Source organism: Thamnophis elegans, chromosome 16 (genome assembly GCF_009769535.1).
Source record: "Thamnophis elegans isolate rThaEle1 chromosome 16, rThaEle1.pri, whole genome shotgun sequence".
In the NCBI taxonomy this organism is placed as follows: domain Eukaryota; kingdom Metazoa; phylum Chordata; class Lepidosauria; order Squamata; family Colubridae; genus Thamnophis; species Thamnophis elegans.
In genome coordinates, this window is record NC_045556.1 from 24,077,948 (window position 1) to 24,098,438 (window position 20,491).

The 20,491-nt window shown below is 53.4% G+C and overlaps 1 protein-coding gene across 2 annotated transcripts in view; it reads left to right on the forward strand.

Moving 5' to 3' along the window:
- The first annotated feature begins 483 nt into the window (after positions 1–483).
- Positions 484–20,491, forward strand: part of ADAMTS7 (ADAM metallopeptidase with thrombospondin type 1 motif 7) — a 42,149-nt gene continuing 22,141 nt past the window's right edge. Inside the window, exons 1-15 of one of the 2 annotated variants that reach the window (XM_032233428.1) lie at positions 484–688; positions 1,173–1,537; positions 2,633–2,831; positions 6,617–6,804; positions 7,001–7,084; positions 7,645–7,769; positions 8,008–8,157; positions 10,191–10,334; positions 11,790–11,934; positions 12,484–12,576; positions 13,999–14,144; positions 15,008–15,177; positions 15,796–15,929; positions 17,581–17,701; positions 18,183–18,427. In XM_032233428.1, coding sequence (XP_032089319.1) covers positions 619–688; positions 1,173–1,537; positions 2,633–2,831; positions 6,617–6,804; positions 7,001–7,084; positions 7,645–7,769; positions 8,008–8,157; positions 10,191–10,334; positions 11,790–11,934; positions 12,484–12,576; positions 13,999–14,144; positions 15,008–15,177; positions 15,796–15,929; positions 17,581–17,701; positions 18,183–18,427 — 2,379 coding nt within the window. In that variant the 5' untranslated portion in view covers positions 484–618. The remainder of the gene's footprint in view (positions 689–1,172; positions 1,538–2,632; positions 2,832–6,616; positions 6,805–7,000; positions 7,085–7,644; positions 7,770–8,007; positions 8,158–10,190; positions 10,335–11,789; positions 11,935–12,483; positions 12,577–13,998; positions 14,145–15,007; positions 15,178–15,795; positions 15,930–17,580; positions 17,702–18,182; positions 18,428–20,491) is intronic. The other variant, XM_032233430.1, reaches the window with a different exon arrangement.

Genomic DNA, 20,491 nt, shown 5'->3' on the forward strand with positions numbered 1-20,491 from the left:
GTCTGAACCTTCATGTGATTGATTCTTTTTTTGATAGTCTCAACCAAGAGACCCCCTGCTGCCTCCCCTATTGCTTGAACCTACGGGGGTGGTTTGGGGGGCACCGTCTTCCCCCCCTGAACCTGCGCAACGGAGGCTGCGGACTCAAGCCTGAAAGCCAAGCCGGGGGCGGGAAGGCGGCAGCCAGCCAGGAAACGGACTCTCGGCGTCGGGCTCGAGGACTGGGGGCTGGGCCGGCCGGGAGGGCCTTCCGCTTGCCCGGTTGCAAGGCGGGCCAGAGGAGAGCGGAGAGCGCGCCGGATCCCCCGACGGCCCCTCGTCCGCCGCCGCCCGTGGAGCTGGCAGGCGCGCGGGAGCCTCCGACGGCGCTTCCGACGGGCGAGCGGAGCGGCGGCTCCAGCGGCCGCCTTTGGCCCCTCGCCCGGCTGAACGGCGGCCGGGCGGGAGGCGGAGGGAGGCGGGGGCGGAGCCGGCTGGAGGGCGCCGCCGGCATGGAAGAGGCAGCGCGAGCCGCGCCCGCCGCCCGGACCCAGCCTGCCCGGCGGGGCGTCGCAGCGCGGAGGTCCGGGGCGCCTCCTCCGCCCGCCCCTTGAGGCCGCCCCGCCGGCTCCGCCAGGCATGGCCCGCTCGCTGCTGGTGCTGGCCGCCGCCCTCCTGCTGGCCCGGGGGGGGCGCGCCGAGTCCCCAGGTGGGTACAGAGAGGCGGCCCCCGGCTGGCGAGGGGCTGCCTGGCGGTCCGACAGGCGCTGCTGCGGGAGAAGCGCCGCGGCGGACAAAGAGATGCCGGAGCCCCCCCCGGCCCTCGCCCATTGTCCTCGCCCAGACTGCCGGCGCGCCACCTCCACTCCTCCCCGCCGGCTCAGCCCTGCAGGAGCCGCAGCCCCTTCGAGGGCAGCTCGCCCCCCAGGCGGAGGCGGGCCGGGGTGGCGGGAAGAACCCCCCAAAGTTGTGGCCTCTTGTAGCTGCAGAAGGGCGGCCTGGGACACCCCCCCCCTCCCCCGGTGGGAGCAAAGCCCCGCACAAGAGCCCCCTCCGCATCCCACCCAAAGAGAGGGACTGGGACGTCTATCCCCCCCACCGGGAGAGCATCTGCCAAATGAAGACAAATGGGGGGTGCAGAATCCCTTGGAGGCTGTTCCCCCCCCCCTCAACAGGGCTTTCTCCCGGTGCAGAATCCACTCAGGGACCCGATCCCGGCTACGAGGACCAGGAGGTGGTGTACCCCGTGCGGGTGGACGAGAGAGGCGCCTTCCTGTCCTACAACCTGACCCACCGTCTGCTGTCAAAGAGGGCCATTTTCTCACGGACTCGGACCGGGACCTTCTACGCCCTCTTTCACCGAGGGCAGCAGCTGCGGTTCAATCTGAGCCTCAACCCTCACCTCCTGGCGCCTGGCTTTGTGACGGAAAAGCGGCATGGAGGTATCTCCCGGGCCAGGATTCGAGCCTCCGGGCGGAACCCCTGTCATATGATCGGGTCTGTCCAGAACCAGGAGCAAGGAAGTGGGATGGCGGCCCTCAGCACCTGCGATGGGCTGGTGAGTGTCTTGGGGTGAAGGGGGGGGCAGGCCAGCTTGGTTCTGGCCCCCTCTCTGGTGCTGCGAGGGAGAGGGAGCCCCGCTGGCTGAATTCCTTCTTTGTTCAACATCTGGTAGGGCAATCAGGGTTCTGTGAAGTCAGCACAACTGCATCTCACAGTCTGGTTTTTTTTATAAACAGATGTTTCTTCAGGAAAGATTTTGCTTTGGAATCTGTTGCTGTGAGGTTACCTCCCTGGGAGCCGTCCTTGTGAATCCCCTCCCACAGAAGTCCTCCTTTGCTCTGACCCCCCCTCCTGCCGCCTTCCTCCCCCCCCCAGGCTGGACACAAGGGAGTAAGAGGGCAGAGGAGAACTGCTTGGGGCTCTGGATGGGATGGCAGCAAGGGGCTTCAGGGCTTTGGGGGAGCCTTGGGGGTCTGTTTCAGTGTCCATTTTAAAGCTAGCCTTGCCTCAGGATTAGCAAGGCTGCCCCACACATGGCTCCTGTAGACTCTGAAGCAGGACTCCCCAACCCTACAAAACTACCCCCCCCCCATCTGCTAGTCCTTAGAGTGAGAATGGTTAGTGCTGCTCTAAAACACCTTTTGGCCTCTGGGTCTAAAGCAGCAATTTTCAAATCTTTTCAGACTCACTCATTCATTCATTCATTCATAAACCAGAATCCCTGATGGGGAGAAAAGCTCTAGTGATAAAATTGGGCTGCATTTGAGTGGAGAGGATTTGTTTCCTTGCCCTTCATCTCTCAGGCAGCCTCATCACGTTCTTGTGGAACCAAGTTTGAGCCACCCTGATCTAGGGCTGAGATCCCGAGTCTTCCCAGGGCAGCCAGCTGTTCCCAATCTCTGCTTGTGGAGGCTGAATGGATTTGCCCAGCAATTTCAAAGGCAAAGTTTTCCCACTGCTTAGTTTTTCTTAGCTTCCCAAGGGTGTGTCTGTGTGTCCATGTGTGTGTGTCTGTCTGTCTGTCCATCCCTAGGAGAAAGGAGAAGGTGTTTCTTCCATCTCCTTGCTCATTGCAATCCCACATGCTGCAGTGGCCGGCCACTTCCTGCCGACCAAGAGCACTTAGGGACCGATGACATTTCCTCTCCAGAAAGGCGTCTTTCATCTGGCTGGCCAAGATTTCCTAATTGAGCCGCTGGCTCCCAGCAACCTGAGGGAGGGCGCAGCCCAACCACACAGGATATCTCGACGGCACATTTGGGAATACGAAGCCGAAGAGTTTATTTCGGTCCTGAGCACGAAAATAACCAGGAAGCAGCCAACTTCTGTCCGGATGTGCGGGGTGCAAGGTAATGTTTCCTGGTTCGGGAGTCCCTTGGCTCTTGACCGGCTCCTTCTCCCTTGAAATAGCAATAGCAATAGCAATAGCAGTTAGACTTATATACCGCTTCATAGGGCTTTCAGCCCTCTCTAAGCGGTTTACAGAGTCAGCATATTGCCCCCAACAACAATCCGGGTCCTCATTTTACCCACCTCGGAAGGATGGAAGGCTGAGTCAACCCTGAGCCGGTGAGATTTGAACAGCCGAACTGCAGAACTGCAGTCAGCTGAAGTAGCCTGCAGTGCTGCATTTAACCACTGCGCCACCTCCCAGTCAAATCCTCTCTCGCGGGAGGAACGGTTCTCTTTGGGACCGACCCTGGCTCTTCTGCGTGGGCACAATCCTCCAGCTCTTGGCTGACCTTTCCTTTGCCAAAGAATGGGGAGGCTTACAGCAGCTGGTCTCTGCAGCTGTGCTGCCTTTGGTGAAATTCCCCTCCCTCCAGCACCTCTAGCCATTCGGGAGACCGCCTGCCCAGGGGATGGGGGCCCTGGGACAGAGTCAAGCTGCTTTGCCAGTCATCCAGGGGGGAGGTCTCTGGTGCAAGAGCACTCCATTCAGGTTCCAATCGCCCAGCTGTTTTGGAGCCTGGTGGCCTGGTGGAAAGAAACAGCCTGGCTGTCTTTCTGTGGGATGGACAAGGGCTGCAGCATAGAGAAAGGGAGCGGTCTTCCTTCCTCTTCCACCTCCACCTCATGGACTCCTCAGTGCAGCTCATTCACCCACAGATCTACAGGTCTTCTGTCCTTCCCGATGAAAGGGAAGAGGCCAGAGCCTGGCCAACCTCACCGGCTCTTGCAGTCTGTGCTGCAAATGTAGGAATGGCAGTGTTGAGGCAAGCAGCCGTGATGAGCCACAGCCAGAAGTCTCCTATGGGGACATAAAGTGACAATCCCCCAGCATGGGGCGCTGCTAACCCCTGGCCCACTGGAGGGGTGGGAAATGAGTAACGTGTCCTGTGTGACACCAACCAGCTGGCAGAAACCAAGGGCCTTTTTTCCCAGGGCAAAGGGACCTTTCTGTGCAGACAGCTCCAATCCTATTTCACTGCAGTTCTGCTGCTCTTGAGAAAGCCTGCTACATGTGACTTCAGAGCAGCTCGAATGGGCTTCCAAGAGACCTGGGCATGCAAAGAATGGGCACAATACCCCAACCTGGCTTAACCAACCACCAGTTAGAGCCAAAGGTGCTTTTTCGGGAGGCAACTTGACTTTTTCTTTTGAAAAGGTTTTGCTTCTCAATGAGAAACAAAACATCTTCAGAAGAAAAAACAGGGAAGTCCAGTTTGGGACAACCCTGACCTGGAGGACTGAGAACCTCTGCAGACCCCAGTCAGGCCTTACGTCTCTGTTCTGCAGCTGAAGCCCAAAATGGCCAGGAGGGCAGTGGCCAGCAGCCATTGGGGAGGGAGTGGGGAGTTTGTAGCAGGTCCTTTGGGATGATGGGGCTCAGTTAGGAATACAGAGTAATAGGGGCCTTGGAAGGGACCTCGGAGGTCTTCTAGTCCAACCCTCTGCTCAAGCCACAGATCCTATACCACTTCAGACAAGGTCCGCCTGGGAGCTTCATCAAAGCTCAAGAGTTCCCTGCACAAAGAGAAGATTCCAATTACAGTTGTAGAAAACTTGGAAGAAACCACTTCAATCAATCCCATTTCCAGGGGTGGTTAAGGGAACTCTCACAGGAGGACCGGAGCTGGGTGAGCCCGGAATCCAAAGGGATCTGGGAGCACCTTTTCTGACTAATCCGTTTTATTAAAGGAAGGAGTTTGTGCCTTTCAATAAAATGTGCTAGACAAAAACGATGCTCCCTGATGATTGTCGTGGAAAATATTTTTACATAAATTGAAGTAGTAGTAAACTTTTCCTTTTATAAACGAGTTTCCTCCAGAAACCATTTTGATGGCACTCTCTCCACCTCTTTTCTCCTCGGACCAGCTGTGGTTCGGCCCCTCCCCTCCCCTCCCCGGCTCTGTTTACAGAGCAAAGGTCCACCCTGTTGTTTAGTTTAGTTTTATTAGAATTTGTAGGCCGCCCTTTTCCCTGAGGGGCCTCCATGCAGTCCCTGTTGCCTCTCCTTAGCCACTCATTTCCTTTCCTCTAGAAGAAACAAGCATCCTTCCTCCGCCTGATTGGCAGCAATGGAAGGTGGTGGGAGCAGCCCATCCTAAGACAATGCCCTCATTTATCCCAAATGTCCAACCAATCTCTGGGTGAGGGAAATGGTTTTCTTTTTGTTGTGTCCAAGGTTGCTGAAAGGGACGTAGAAGAAAGAGGATTAGACTTCTTGGGGAAAACACAGCTCAACAGAAGGATTTCCCTTCTTTGGAAAGTGGGGCAGACAAAGGGAGGGAGCCCTGCAGCCGGCCACCCTTTGGGTCGCAAAAAGGGGCAAGTGTGTCCGAGTGGCCCTTTGCCTTGGCCCCATCCCCGGTGTGGGCGGAAGGGGGAGGAGGCAGTCTTCAGTTGTCCTTAGTTATCTGGTACTTGGGGTGATTGGGTGGTGAAACTGCCAATCATAGCAAGGGAATGTGGGCACCTCCTCTGAGTTTATGTTTGGAGGGAGGGGCTGCTCAGAGGGCCTGAGACTCCTGGGGGGAGTGGGAATGCATGAGAGCTCAGAAGGCTAAGCAACGAAGTCTATGGATGCAAACAAGGATTTCTAGACCAGGGAAGGGTTTGGTGGTGGCACCGAAACAAATAACACCCTTTAGGGACTCCCAGGATTATTGCAGTGGGATAAAGGGAGGGGAGAGGAGGGGAAGGAAAGGCCTTCAGCAGCCAAGTGGGATAAGCAGAGGTCAGGAGCCACAGGTCCCCCTTCTTCTCCTCCTTATATGTAAAAAGTCTGTTTTCCCCCCTTTCCTTTTTGGATTGTGAGCCGCCCTGAGTCCCCCCAGGGAAAAGGGTGGCATATAAATAAACCTTCTAAATCTAAATTCTCCTTGGGCAGCCTCAGGTGGGGCAAGTGGGTTGATTTGGGGACCCATTTTTCTAAGGAGGGAAGTTGGCGATGGGTGTCTGGCAGCATTTGTAAGAGAGGCAGAAAAGGGACCAAAAGGTTTCAAGCTGGGAGAGCTTTTGCCAGCCGTGGCAAGCAGCCTCTCATCCAAAGCTGTGGTGCCATCAAGCTGGATGGACTTCAAAAGGGGAGGAAGAGACCAATGGCCACCTCCTTCCTCTCTTTTCTTGCGGTCTTAGCTCAGAGGTGGCCGTTTGGCTCCAAAGGAAATGAAAAGTGGCCCAGGATGGATCTGGAAACTAAGGTGGCAGTGGCTTCTGAGGCAGGAGCAGAACTGGGGCCAATCAGAGGTCAGAATTGAACCCGGACTGATCACTGACGTCACTGTGACTCCTGGATTGGTCAGGAACAGGTGGCAGAGGCTGAGTCCAGTTCTAACGTGCAGTGGCTGGGGAGCTCAGTCCCCCTGGAAGAAGGGAAGACCATGGTTGGGCTAAACTGGGAGGATATGGAGGTCCCATACTGGGAGGTCCTTATGTAGAGTGGTGCGGTGGCCTAGACATGGCGCTTTCATCTCACGATCAGGAGGCTGTGAGTTCGATCCTAGGTAGAGGCAGATATTCCTCTCTCTGAGCAAAGCTCCGCATTGGTGACAGGAAGAGCATCCAGCCATTAAATGCTCTGCTAGCTCCATTCAGTTGCCTGGACTCCACCCCACAAGGGATTATGAAGTCAGATGATGATGATGATATTGGGATGTCGTTGTCATCTCCTGTTTTCCCCAATTTCAAGGAAATGCCGAGGGCTCAGAGAAGTGGAGAGAACATTGGGAGGAGAAGCAGCAGAGGAAACGCCGAATCAAGCCACGCTCAGTCAGCAAGGAGAAGTGGGTGGAGACCCTGGTGGTGGCTGACACCAAGATGGTGGAGTATCACGGCAGCGAGCATGTTGAGAAGTATGTCCTGACGGTCATGAACATGGTAAGCATGGTGAAAGGTTGCTGGTTGTGGAACAGGCAAAGGGCATCTCTCAGCCGGGAGAAGGGCTGCATTTCTGAGAAGAACTTTGGGCGAATTTGGTTGATTGAAACACTTGGGATACATTTGTGGCCCAGGAGAGAGCTTCTCTTCCTGTGTGCAGGACTCACCGAGCGACTCCACTTCTTCCCTCATGCAGGTGGCTGGTTTATTCCATGATGCCAGCATTGGGAACCCGGTCCATATCTCTATTGTGCGTCTTATCTTTCTGGAAAACGAGGAGGTAAGAAGAAGAGGAGGAGGAGGACATTATGTAGAGCTCCTTCTTCTCTTCTCTGTCGGTTCAGGACCCAGAAGAAGAGAAACCGGATGGTGTTCATTCTGCAGCCTCCACTGCTCTGTCTCATCTCCCTCTGCCATAGTCCATAGTCTGTGCGTCCTCTTGTTTCTCCTTGCAGCAATTTCACTGCCTTCTTAGGCTTCTTGCAGTGCTGGCTACAAAAAGCCCTTTGCAGTTGCTTTAAAGCTGATCCAGGCGGCCACTAAAATCCCTTTTGCACATGAATTCTTTGGGGTTTGCTGCCTTAATGTCTTCTTTTTTTAGGGCAAGGGGTGTTTCTGTTTGTTCAGGGTTTCTGAGATGGGTAAAATCTTTATAGGAGTTCAACAATCTCAGCTTTGGAGAAATGGGGAAATTATAATAATTATTATATACCCTGTTTTTGTTTATAGGTCAAGTTTTTAATTGCTTTTCATGGTTTTCAATGTTTTGTCAGCAATAATAATCATACCAGCACAACGTCTCTGTCTGTTAAATTGAGGGTTCTAATTTTCTTTCCATAGGAGGATCTGAAAATCAGCCACCATGCCGACAACACCTTGAGAAGTTTTTGCAAGTGGCAGAAAGCTCTCAACCCCAAGGGAGATGCCCACCCCCTGCACCATGATGTGGCCATCTTGCTCACCAGGTATCCCTGTGGCTTTAGTGCTGTCTGTAACATCTGTCCATGTCACTGAAGGTCTTTGAAGAGAGGAGATTCTTAATGGAGACCAGATTTCAAAGGAGCCTCACAGTGTCTTGAGATGCCCACCGCCCTGATGTCCTGCCACTGGACCTGAAATGCTGAGCATGTTTGGGGTCTTGCTCAGTACAATGATCCTCTCTTTTGTTCTGTGTATGTGTGTGCCTCTCCCTGACTCGGAAAGGAAGGATCTCTGCACTGCCATGAACCGTCCGTGTGAGACGTTGGGCCTGGCCCATGTCTCTGGCATGTGCCAACCCCACCGGAGCTGCAACGTGAATGAGGACACGGGTCTCCCACTGGCCTTCACCGTGGCCCACGAACTGGGACACAGGTAAGGCTGCAGCCGGGCATCTTGGCCTGAGCAGAGATTTGCAGTGGTTGATCCCTGGAAAGAGGGTGTCCTAGCATGTTCACAGCTGGAGAGATTCTCAGCCCCAGGCAGATGGTTTGCCTCTTCACTGTTCACAGGGTCCTTCAATGGAAACCCCCACCCCCAAAGTCTGCCCCTTGAATAAGATGGGATATTTGGGGCTCTGGTTGTCCAGTTGCTGAAGTTTTTGTAACCTTGCTCCATTCCTTTTTTATGAGTCACATCAAGGAAATTGTGGGTGAAGTCTTGGTGTTGGTTGTGCTTGGCTGACAAGGACTTGACAGAAAACATTGAAAGCGTTATCTCCACCTAACAGAAAATGGGTGGAGAGGAGAGACACACATGTACAGTAGTACAACTGTAGACAAAACAATCCCTTTTGGGATGCTAGTGGACAGCCGTAAATCATCTGCTTTCTTTTAAAGCTCTCTTAAGCCACATGCTTGCATAGCATGTAAAAGTACACGTCTTTAGCATCCACAATTGGGACTGGCAATTCCATCACAAAATGAAGTGGTTACTAATGGGAAATCATGTGACCACAACCCTTTCCAGCTTGAAACTGATAAGACTAATCAATTTCAAATGTTCAGCTTTTGTTTGTCTCCTAACCACTTCCTCACCCTTTGGAATGCTCACCAGGGTGTTGGAATAATTAACAAGAAGTGAATTAATGTATGTATTTACATTCATTGGAGAGAAAAGGATTATAAGAGAGTAAGCAAATACACAATGGGGATTACACATTGAAAGGAATGCCCTGGTGCCACTAATACACTATGCAAACAGTCTGGTGTATTCCCAGGCTGTTTGTATAATATGCTTGTGGCTATTGGTGGCTGCATATTTCATTCAATGTGCACTTTTCATTGTATGCTTTTACTCTTTTGTCATCCCTTCCTCCAATTTTTCCACTGAGTGAAAGAAAGAATGGGTCATATACAGGAAATATTGCCTACAGAAATTGCTTAGTTCTTTTCTTCCCTCCCCTCCCAGGAGAGCAGAGAGATTGGAGAGGAAGGGATTACAAGAGAATAAGCAATGTGGAAAATAAATCTAAAGCAATGTGCTGACACCGGCAGACACGGTGTATTTTTTATTGTGTCCTTTCTTACTCTTTTGTAATCCTTTCTTCTACAATCTCTGCTCTCCAAGGGGAAAAAAGGAAAACCAGGCCAGTCATGGGACAAGGTGTACTGACTATCATGGCGATCATTGAGCAGCACCACCATATGGGAACAGTTGCTGAACCAGGGAGTTGATAAGCAAGAACTGCCTATAAAAACGATTGGTTGTCTTTTGTTCAAAACCCATAAAAATGTGAATTGGTAAAAGTTATAAAAAATGGAAAATCGGAGCTTCCTTTGAGAAAAGCAGCTGTGGTTTCTCAAAGGCTTTGCCTATTTTGTGATCTGCGACTGCAACTCTGACCTTGGGGGGGGCGGGTTCTGGACCAGTCTTCCTCAACCTCAGCAACTTCAGATCCGTGGGTCTCCCGGGATTTTCTAGCCATCTCACGAAAGTCCTTTGAAGTTGTTTGGTTCTGAGTGTAGTTCTGGTGATCCTTTCTGGGTGGTCCCCCATCCCAGTAACTCTTGATACAATTGCTACCACGTCTCCTGCCCCCAGGCTTCCTGCTTGCCCTTTTCAGCCACACACAAAATGACGTGAGCCTGACTGACAGGAGCCTTGGCCAGCTGGGGTCTTGCCTTCTCTGATAGCCACCATTTCCAGTAATGGAGGCGTAGATTGAAAAATCTCTCCCCTCCCAGCACTCTTGTTCAGCCCACTCAGGAAGGTCTCCTTCGCAGGAGGTGTAATGGGAGGTGTTTCTCTTGCACCCCTGTTACGTGCCTAGAAGCCACAAGGTATTCCCCCCACCTCCTTCCAGGTCCTTCCTTTGACCCCCCTTCCCCCAAGGACTTTGGGGGGCTGCTTTGATGCTCCTTTGCTGTGCGTCTCTCTCACCTCCTTTGGGGGCTGTGCCTTTGCAGTTTTGGGATTCAGCACGATGGCAGCGGCAATGACTGTGAGCCAGTTGGGAAAAGGCCTTTCATCATGTCTCCACAGCTCCTGTACGACACTTCGCCCCTCACCTGGTCCCTCTGCAGCCGGGAATACATCACCCGCTTCCTTGAGTAAGTCAGCTACCCCCCCCCACCTTCCTCAGAAGCCCCTTTGCTCTCAAGAGGGAGGGGAAGGGGGAGCCTCCTCCATCATCATCGTCTCCTCCTCCTCCTTTCTGCTTTTAGAGTACTCACTCAGTGCTACATTTAAAAATAAAGCAGAAGTTCCCATTCTGGTCAGCCTTCCGCTTCATGATTAAACAACTCAGTTGGGTTCTTAAGCAAATCTGAAGAGGTGAAGGGGGACACAGTTCCCATCAGTTGGGAAGGGGAGGATCTTGTCCTGGAGCTGTGTTTGCCTTCTGTGCATGCGAGGGATCTGGTTGAAGTGGGGATCTGTTTCTGCCTGCCACTGCCCTGTCTCTCCAGGAAATCCGCTCACCGGCTGTGGGTAGCGGATGGTCTGACTGCTTCCCCCCCTGGCTTCTGCACAGAGACCACCATCAACCCAGACAGCCTGTGGACCAACAAGGGGGAGACTCTCCCACTGGCAAACAAAGAACCCCATGGAATCTCCCATTTGCACCTCCTGTGCAGTTGAACAAGTCTGATTTTTGTATAAAGACATTTAAGACTCTTTTAATCTGGACTCCTCCTGCTGCAGCCTTCAAAACCTGTTGGGTAGCAATGCCAAGAAGACTCAGTGTTTGGCCCAGGGCAACTCGCCTCTTTGATGCCACTCTCTGGGCACGAGTGGCTTCCTCCAGGAGGAGGGGGGAGGGCCAAGTCAACTCTAAAGAGTGCCTAGGAGTAAATGCTGTGGGTCTCCACTGAGCCTCACTGAGCCCAGGTTTGGTTACAAAGGAGAGGTTGCGACTTTGGAAAAATGGCAGAGAAGAGCAACCAAGATGATCAAAAACTTGGAGACTAAAACATAGGACGAACCGTTGCAGGAACATGGAAACTGATCAAGGAGAGAAGCAGCCTGGAATTAAGGAGAAACTTCCTAACAGGGAGAAGAATTAACTAGTGGAACAGAAGGTGCCTCCAGAAGTTGTGGGTGCTTCATCACTGGAGGCTTTGAAGAAGAGACGGGAATGGTCTTGGGCTTCCGCCTCTAGCTAGACAAGCCCTCCAAGGTCCCTTCCAGATCTACTCTGGTTAAGAAAGCCCTGTTGATCTGGGTGGGCTGAGGGGGCCAGATGGAGGCTGCAGCAGAAGGCTGTACAATCAGGAAGGGGCTTTCCACAGGCTTCAGGTCTCCCTTTCCCCTTCCCCCTCTTGGTGCCCTGAGTCGAGAGCCATCCTAGGTGAATTGTTCTGGATCCTTTCCAGATTGTATTCTCTCTCTCCCTCCCCCCTTCTCTCTCTCTCTCTCTCTCTTGCTCTGTCTTTCCCTCTTTCCCTCTCTCTCTCTCCCCCTACCCCCTCTCCCTCCCTCCTTCTCTCTCCCACCCTTCCTCTCTCTCCCCTCTCTCCCTCCCCCTCCCTCCCTCCCTCCCGCTTACTTGATGTGTCTCTTTGCAGCCGGGGCTGGGGGCTTTGTCTGGATGATCCCCCAGCCAAGGATGTGATCGACTTCCCCTCGGTTCCACCGGGAGTCCTCTACGACGTCAGCCACCAATGCCGACTCCAGTATGGCGCCTACTCCACCTACTGCGATGACATGGATGTAAGGGGGGGACAGGCGACGGAGGGGGTGATGATGCCCTTGGGAGAAAGTCCCTCTGAAGAAGAGGGCCCACCTGTGGTAGAGGCCTTTCAGGAGTGTCAGCCAAGGACTTTGGACCTGATTAGAGCTTGGTCCCCTTGAGAGTTTGTGACAAACTTTAAAGTGAACAATGCTGGGAAACCCTGGGTCAGAGAATATATGACGTATGTATTTCTACATCTGCTGCTGCCTTTAAAAGCTTACACAAATGAATAGGAAACATTTCTTGAATTAAATTGCACAGGTAAAAACTGTCCGCATCCCAGACAGCAGTAGGGGATGAAGCCTTCCTCCCCCAAGGCCTGGATCTCTCCAGAACATAGCAACCTTTTCCTTAGAAAGGGCAGCCCGAACCATCCTTTGAGCTGAGATGCCACCTCCTCCTCCTGTCCTCTGCCAGTGGGGAGGGAAATGTCCTCAGGTGCCCCGGTGCTGCTGCCTCTTCCTCTGTGCTGCTGCTCGGCCTCCCTGCCCTGACCACAAATTCAGAGCGTTTCTTTCTCTCCTCAGAGTGTCTGCAACACCCTCTGGTGCTCCGTGGGGAACACCTGCCACTCCAAGCTGGACGCAGCTGTCGACGGCACCAAGTGTGATGAGAACAAGGTATTTCCTGGGGCCTGGCACGGTGCCCGTCTGTGGGCAAAGAACCTGAAGCTGCTCCCCAAATGCCCCTTTGGCTAAAGTGTGCCATGTCGGCCTTCTTCCAGGGGGCATCAGGGAGGCATTTGCAGTCCAGCGCAAACCCTGGAGCCAAAGAGAACTTTGCTCAGAAGCTTCTCTTAAAAGCTCCCTCCCTGCACCCTCCCTGCCGCTCCCTTCACTGTTGAGCACCAGCTGGGAGTGGGGAGAAAGTGTCTGAGGGTCGACTGTCTTTGATGTCCCACAAGGAGGAGCATCTTTTAAAAGGCAGCTGCAATTCTCTCTCCTTGGGTGTTCGGGAGGGTGGCTGTTATCACTCCAGCCATTCTCGAATGCAACCAGTTTCCTTGAGCCCTTTCAGGAGGGGCTGCTTGCCAGTTTGGGAGTTGCTGGAAGAGAGTGTGTGTGATGGAGCAGGGTGGCAGAATGCCATCCCATGGCCCTCGTGCCAGCATTAGTGTCCTAGCTGATGCCCCCTTATGGATGGCTGCCTGACTCAAGCTGGCGAGGGGTTCCACTCCTGCTAGGTGGCCAGTTCCAGGAGGAGGCAGCGTTGGGCATTTTTGCTGTTCTCTGCAGCCCGATCTTCATTTTGGACCCTGGGCCATCTTGTCTGGAGGCAGAGCCTGCTTTGCTGGCTTCCTCTCTGGCCACGAGGGACGATGTGAATAGGGAGCTTAGCGGAATGGATGCATTTGGCATCCTGCAAAGCGCCCTCTTTTCAGCCCCCGGGGGAGATGCTCTGGAAACCTCAGCTGGTCAGAGGCCCAGTAGCATCCCGGTCCTGCCCATCAGTGGCCCTTCTGGTTTTCAGCCTGTTTCTGAGCCCAGCTCTCCTCTAGCTCTTGGCCCAGTTTCCCAAGGTCTCTGCAGGTGTTTGGCTCAGGCCTCTGCAAGACCCAAATGGCCATTAGCAAGCTGGGAGTCAGGGCCAAAGAGGATCATGAAAGCAAAGGGAGGATTTCTCCATAGCCACTTAAGGTCCTAAGCTGATGGTCGTTTGTCCATGTCAGAAGCCCTGAGGTGCTTCCGATTGAAAGGATTAACCAGTGACATCATGGTTGCCCAGTTGAGGCCTCCTTTCATGTCCCCATTAATGAGGCCACCGAAATGGTACCTATTTGTCTACTCCATTTGCATGCTTTCCTGGGTTGGCAGGAACTGGAGTGAATGACAGGACCTCACTCGGCTGCACAGCAGCACTCGGGTCTCGAACGGGGGCTTGCAGATTGTCAACCCAGCTTTCCAGCCGTATGAGCCACTGCCCTCCTCTTCACTGACAGTCTTTGGTGGAGGGAATGAGACTTCAAGTAGCTGAAAAGGGGGCCTGCCCCTTCAGGGAGCCCCCAGACCTCTTGGTCCCTGATGGGCCTCTGCTTGTTTCAGTGGTGCTTCAACGGAGAGTGTGTGAATGTCGGGTACCGGCCAGAGCCTGTCCATGGGAGCTGGGCAGCCTGGAGTTCCTGGACGGTCTGCTCCCGGACCTGTGGGGCTGGAGTACAGAACGCAGAGCGGCCATGCAACAATCCTGCGTAAGTGACTGGTCCCCTGCCCAAGAGGCAGGTCACAAAGGGAGTCCAGCTGCCCTGTCCAGCTGCCTTTGGCTTCAGTCCCTTGGCCTCTGATGTCCATCTCTCTCTTTGCTTTGAGGGAGCCCCAAATGCATCCTTTGGCAGCAATCATGTGGCGCTGAGTTCCAGGAGCTCATAGGAGCAGAGGCTGGTTGTTCCTGGCATCTGAAGTACATATTTCCACGTGGGGCGCTTGGCACGAAGCTTTTACTAAGCAGTTCTCCCACTTCCCAACCGACGTGGTGTGATTTGCATGCTTCCCATTCCTGCTTCCGTTTCAAAAGAGCCAGTGCAGCTGTTTGGGGTGGCAGAGGTCTTAGGGTCAAGATCTGGGAGGAGACCAGACCATCCTGTGTCCGGTTCTGGTTGCCACCATAAGGAAAGAATGCTGAGGAATTTGGAAGAATGTCGAGAGGGGACCAAGAGGGTGAGGGGCTTGGAGGCTGAGTAAAGGACCTTGGTCTCTTCATCCTGAAGAAGAGGGTGGAGAGGGCAGGCAGGAGGAGATGTCCCAGGGCAGAGCCATTGGGGGTGGTGGTCAGCCATTCGTTTGGGAGGGTAAGAAGAGGCTCCTGCCTTGGGCAGAGGGCTGGGCATGAGGTCCCTTCCAACTGTAGGATTCCTCTTTGTTCTTTGCCAAGAACCAGGTGCCCCTGAAAGAGTTGGGGAGGTCAAAGGTTGACCTGTGGGGCAATTGCTGGCCTCCGCATGGGACTCTCCCTTCAGCCTCCCCTCTGGCCTTCAACCTTTTCAGGGAAGCGGCACCAGCTGGCTTAACTGGGCAGACTGGTGAGGATGAGTTGGTTTTTCTTTCCAATCCTCAGCCCCAAGTACGGTGGGAAATACTGCCTGGGAGAACGGAAACGCTTCAGGGTCTGCAATGCCCAGCCGTGTCCGGCAGACAAGCCCTCTTTTCGGCAGATCCAGTGCAGCCGTTTTGACCACCGGCCCTACAAAGGGAAGCTTTACAAGTGGAGCCCAGTCCCCAACACCAGTAAGCCTTTCCCGAGCCTCTGTCCAGAGTGGGGGCGCGGGTGAAATACAGGCCTGGAAATGGGGGTAACCACTGGGAGGGAGCATTTACCAAGCGGCGCCCTATGAGATTTACCTGTTGCCCAGAAGGCTCTTATGGCGGGCATAATCTGTCACTAAGCTCCCCTTTTCAGAAGATGAATGAACACTCCAGGATGGGCTCGCATCCCACATCCCCCGAGTGCTCTGTGACCCCCAGAGGTGGATCAGGAGCCCCATTCCTCTTCTCAGTGCTCCATAATTGGAGATTCTCAAGAAAAGATTGGACAATCATCTGTCTTGGATGGTCCCCTTCCTCAGGCAGGCGGTTGGATTAGAAGGCACCCTAGGAGGCCTCTTCCAGCCTTGTGGTTCTATGATAAGAAAGGTTTTGGTGGGCACCAAAATCCACATCTACTGCCCAGAGGTTGTGCTGGCATCTGTGGGCACCCGGTGGCCTGTAGCCTTGACTGCTTCAGAGCCACATCTGGGAATCTCGGAGTCTTCTTCTCATTAGGGCTTCTGTCCTGCAGCAAGCCATGCAGGTGGGCTTGGGGCAAGAGGTCCTGGGCCCTCAGGCTTTCTCCTCTGGCCTCCGCAGGCAACCCTTGTGAACTGCACTGTCGACCCAACAACGAGTACTTTGCTGAAAAGCTTCGCGATGCTGCCATTGACGGAACCCCCTGCTACGAAGGGAACAGCAGGCGGGACAGATGCATCAATGGGATCTGTAAGGTAGGCATGTGGGGGTTTTGTCTCCCCGCCCCACTGGTATGTCTAAAACTCCATATTTGAGGGTGGATGGGGCCGTGGCAGACTCCAAGGAAAAGATGTGGCCGTTCTGTGGTTCTGTTAGCACAGCCGTTCTGTGGTTCTGTTAGCACAGCCTGCTTACTCTTGCTTACTCTTGCTTAACTCAAGAAGGGCTGCCTCGGTTACTCCGGGGGCCCACCTTCTGTCATCCCCTGAGTCCTCTGGGGTTGGTTTCCATGATGCAGTAGCCCAGAGGTGCAAACAAGGCAGCTGGCGGTTGCTGGAGGTGAGCCAAGAAACCAACTGCTGACTTTGCCCCTTCATTGGGTGGCTCTTCCCAAGCAGTCGGGGGTCCGAAATGGAATCCTCTGGGACCCCATTTTGATGTTCCTCAGGCAAGACTAAGCACGGAGGGCTTTTGCATTTTGTCTGTGCAGGTAACAAAAAGTCCCTGTTAATCATTGGCCAGGAGAGAGTGGATGAGCACCGCTTTGGTCCCCGTAGAGGACCTTTGGCTTTGGGGGTGATTAGTAATTAGTAATTTAGTAATTTAATACATTTATATGCCGCCCAATCCCGTAGGACTCTGGGCGGCTTACAGAAATAAGATAAAAAGTTAAAAAGTTAAAAATAGAAAGATAAACTATTTAAAAACAACACAGCATACATTCCGTCTAGGTGGGGCTGGACCTTGTTCATGAGGTCAACAGCCCCAGGCCTGCCGGAATAGCCAGGTTTTCGTGGCTTTTCGGAAGGCCGAGAGAGTGGGAAGGGTCCGGATCTCTACGGGTAGATCGTTCCACAGGGACGGGGCAGCTACAGAGAAGGCCCTCCCCCGAGGGGCCGCCAGCCGGCATTGTCCGGTCGACGACACCCAGAGAAGGCCCAATCTGTGAGATCTTATTGGTCGTTGGGAGGTATGTGGCAGGAGGCGGTCTCTCAGATAGCCAGGTCCTAAGCCATGTAGGGCTTTAAAAGTAATGACTAGCACCTTGAAGCGCGTTCAATAGGAAGCCAGTGCAGCTCGTGGAGGATGGGTGTAACATAGGGTACACCTGTTATCACTCGCGCGGCTGCATTGAATGAACACTTTTCAGGGGCAGCCCCATGTAGAGCGCATTACAGTAATCAAGCCTTGAGGTGACGAGGGCATGAGTGACCATTCGAAGTGCCTCCTGGTCCAGGTAGGGCCGCAACTGGTGCACCAGGCGAACCTGGGCAAAAGCCCCCCTGGTCACAGCCGACAGGTGGTGTTCTAACGTCAGCTGCGAATCCAGGAGGACACCCAAGTTGCGGACCCTCTCTGAGGGGTGTAAGATTTCACCCCCCAGGCTAAGGGATGGAATGTCTGGACTATCCTTGGGAGGCAACATCAATAGCCACTCGGTCTTGTCTGGGTTGAGTGCAAGCTTGTTCACTCCCATCCATTCTCTGAGTAGGTTCACTACTGCATGAGGAGGATGGCTGCTGCTCTCAAGGGGCTGAGCAGGAGTGGCGGATGTTCCTTCCCGCCTTGGAAAGAGCTGCCGCCAAGGGAGCTGGTGTTCCTCGGGGGACACCCAGGACGGCAAAGCCAGGCCTCTCCCAGAAGTTGCTCAGGAGGTGCCCTTCCCCCCTCCTCCATCTCTTTCAGAACATTGGTTGCGACTATGAAATTGACTCCTACGCTATGGAGGACCGGTGTGGTGTGTGCCACGGGGATGGATCCACCTGTCGGACAGTGAAGAAAACCTTTGAAGAGAGCGAGGGGCTGGGTGAGTGCGCTTTCATTTCGGGAAGGCTGGTGCAGACGGGAGACGATTTGTGAATCCTTCTCATTCTTTGCTCCTCTGTAAAACAGACATTCCAGATGTCTTAATATCTGAGCTGTACTGTGACACAAAGGATTTTGAACAAATGAGGATGTGGGGGAGAGAAGTTTGAAATGCAGTGATCCCAAAGGATTTGGGAAGGAAGTGGATCTCATAGAAGTGGCGGGGCTTCCCATGAAGTGTATGCTTCCATGTCTTCCTTTGGAGGATTTCCTGACCTTTTGCAGGTTCTGGTGAAAGCACATCTGCCTCTTTTTCCAGGGGCTGCTTGAGAGCAATTTCCCTTTGGACTAGACAGAAGCTCTTGAGAGACATTCAGGAGGTTCCCTGGGTAGCTGTCAGAAAGAGCGGGCTCTTTCCACTTGCTGGGAACAAGGACTTTGCGCTGTTGCCTGCTGTTGACAAGCATTCGACATCCCAACAGGTTATGTTGATGTTGGCCTGATCCCGGCTGGAGCACGTGAGATCCAGATCGAGGAGGTGGCCGAAGCGGAGAACTTCCTGGCTTTGAGAAGTGAAGACCCCAAGAAATACTTCCTGAATGGTGGCTGGACCATCCAGTGGAATGGGGACTACAAGGTGGCTGGGACCACTTTCACCTACAAGAGGATGGGAAATTGGGAAAACCTGACTTCTCCAGGGCCCACAGAAGAACCGATTTGGATTCAGGTAGGCAAAGGGGGGTTTGCCTCTGGGCTCTTGTGCCGGAGAATGGCAAACGCCGTGTTTAGGTCACTGCTTGGGCAAGGCTGCTTGCCCCCTAGATGGGCTGCCAAGGGTTCATTTTGCCCAGAGGACTCTTGGACAACAGCAGGAGCAGCACTGTTGCTTCCCAGCCTTCTTTGGAAAGTGTGAAGTCAGCCTGGGCTTTTCCATAGGCAGAGATGGGTTTCGGAGCCAGCGACCTCGGATTCGTTCTCAGGTTTTATATGTGTGTCGTTGTTTTTACTTCTGGACTCAAGATCACAGAGTCCGGTGGGATGGGGCAGCAGGCTGTCCTCTACTGCTTTTCACCACGCAGTGCCTGTCTTGAGACATTACCTGGGAGCTGGGTGGGGGCTGCATTTTTGGGGAAAGAAGAAAGTCTAGATACAGAAAATGTGGATGACAAAGGACTTCGGAGCAGAGAATCCCTTGGTGGGGGGAGAGAGCGCTGGGCGGAGCCTATTTCCAGCCCAGGCACTGGGGAGGGGCTGTGCTGTCCAGGGGTCTGCAGGGACTGAGTTGAAACCAGACTTGGTCTCTGGCTGAGCAGCAGGAGCCTTTCCCTGCTCTGGATGCCTGGTTTGCAGGGGTCTGTGAGAAGCAGAGGGAGAGCAGGGCTGCCTCCCCCATCACCTCTGAGCTCAGGAAAGCCAAGCCGCTTCCCAGAAAAATGCAAGGGGGAGGAGTGGTGTTAAAGTGGTTTGGGGGCTGTTTCTGGATGAGACCCTCTAGTCACCTGGTGCTGCTGCTGCTTTTCTGTGTTTTGCAGCTTGCAGAGTTGCAGTTGAGCCCCTATTTCCCTAGTGACCAAGGTTAAGGTGGGGCCACTCTGAAACCCTGGTGATAATAAACCTCTTTAATCAAATAAACTACCAATGTTCTCGGTTTGGAGAGAAGGAAGGCCTGGATTTAATGAATTGGGGAACTTTTTTAATCTCACTGGGAGGAGTCTGCTTGGACAGGGTCTTCCAGCCAAGGAGCCTTCTGTCCCTTCTGCTTGAATAGCCCCTTGTGAGATGCAGAACAAAGGAAGGGATTTAAGAGATCCTTGGTGCTGGTCAGCTCTCTTCCACCCACGTAGCTAGTCCGGCTGTGGCCCAGGACTCTGAGATGCTTCGTAGATGGAGCTCCCACCATTCCGAGACTCTCGGCCTGGGCATCAGCTAGAACATGTCCTTCCCACTTCCCCACTTTCCAGAGTGGACTTGACTGTGAAAAGCCTTGGAACAAATGAGACTTGCTTCCTCTCTCCTCTCCTCTCCTCACCCTCAGGAAAAGAGCCAGGTCTTCCATTCTGATTCTCCTTCTCTTTCTATGTTTATCTTGTGGAAAATATCTCACAGGTCAAAGGATCACTTCCCACTCAGGAAATTTGAAGGTGCATTAATTCATGTGATTAGGTCATCTCCAGTTTTTCTGGGAAGCCTATTGTACATTTTGTGGAGAGCGATGGAAATGGCCTTGAGGGGAATAATAAGGCATCGTTATACGAACTACAGGGAGCATTTCTGGAGACCTGAAGAGGAGACCATGTTGGGAAGAGGCTCAAGCTAATTCCTTCCTGACTCAATGGGGGTAAATAAGGAAGGGAGGAAAAACACAATCAGGCTTGGAAGATCCAGTTACTAGAGCTGATCTTCATGTGGAGTCTGTTCAGTGGGGTGGACAAACTTGAAGAGTAGACCCAAATATTCCTTCGGAGCTGGAAAGGGCTTCCCATGAATGGGAGCCTGCCTCCTTCTAGCCCTCCCGTTCTCCCCCTCTCCAAAGGCATGTGGCTCAGTTGCTACACCTCTTGGGAGAAATCAATCAGAATAGAACTGGAAGGGACCCTGGAGGTCTTCTAGTCCAGCCCCATGCTCAAGCAGGAGATCCTATACCATTTCAGATTGCCCAGTCTCTTCTTAAAAACCTCCAGTGATGAAACACCCACAACGTCCGGTGGCAAGCTGGCTAATTGTTCTCTCTGTTGGGAAGTTTCTTCTTAATTCCAGGTTGCTTCTCTCCTTGATTAATTTCCATCCATTG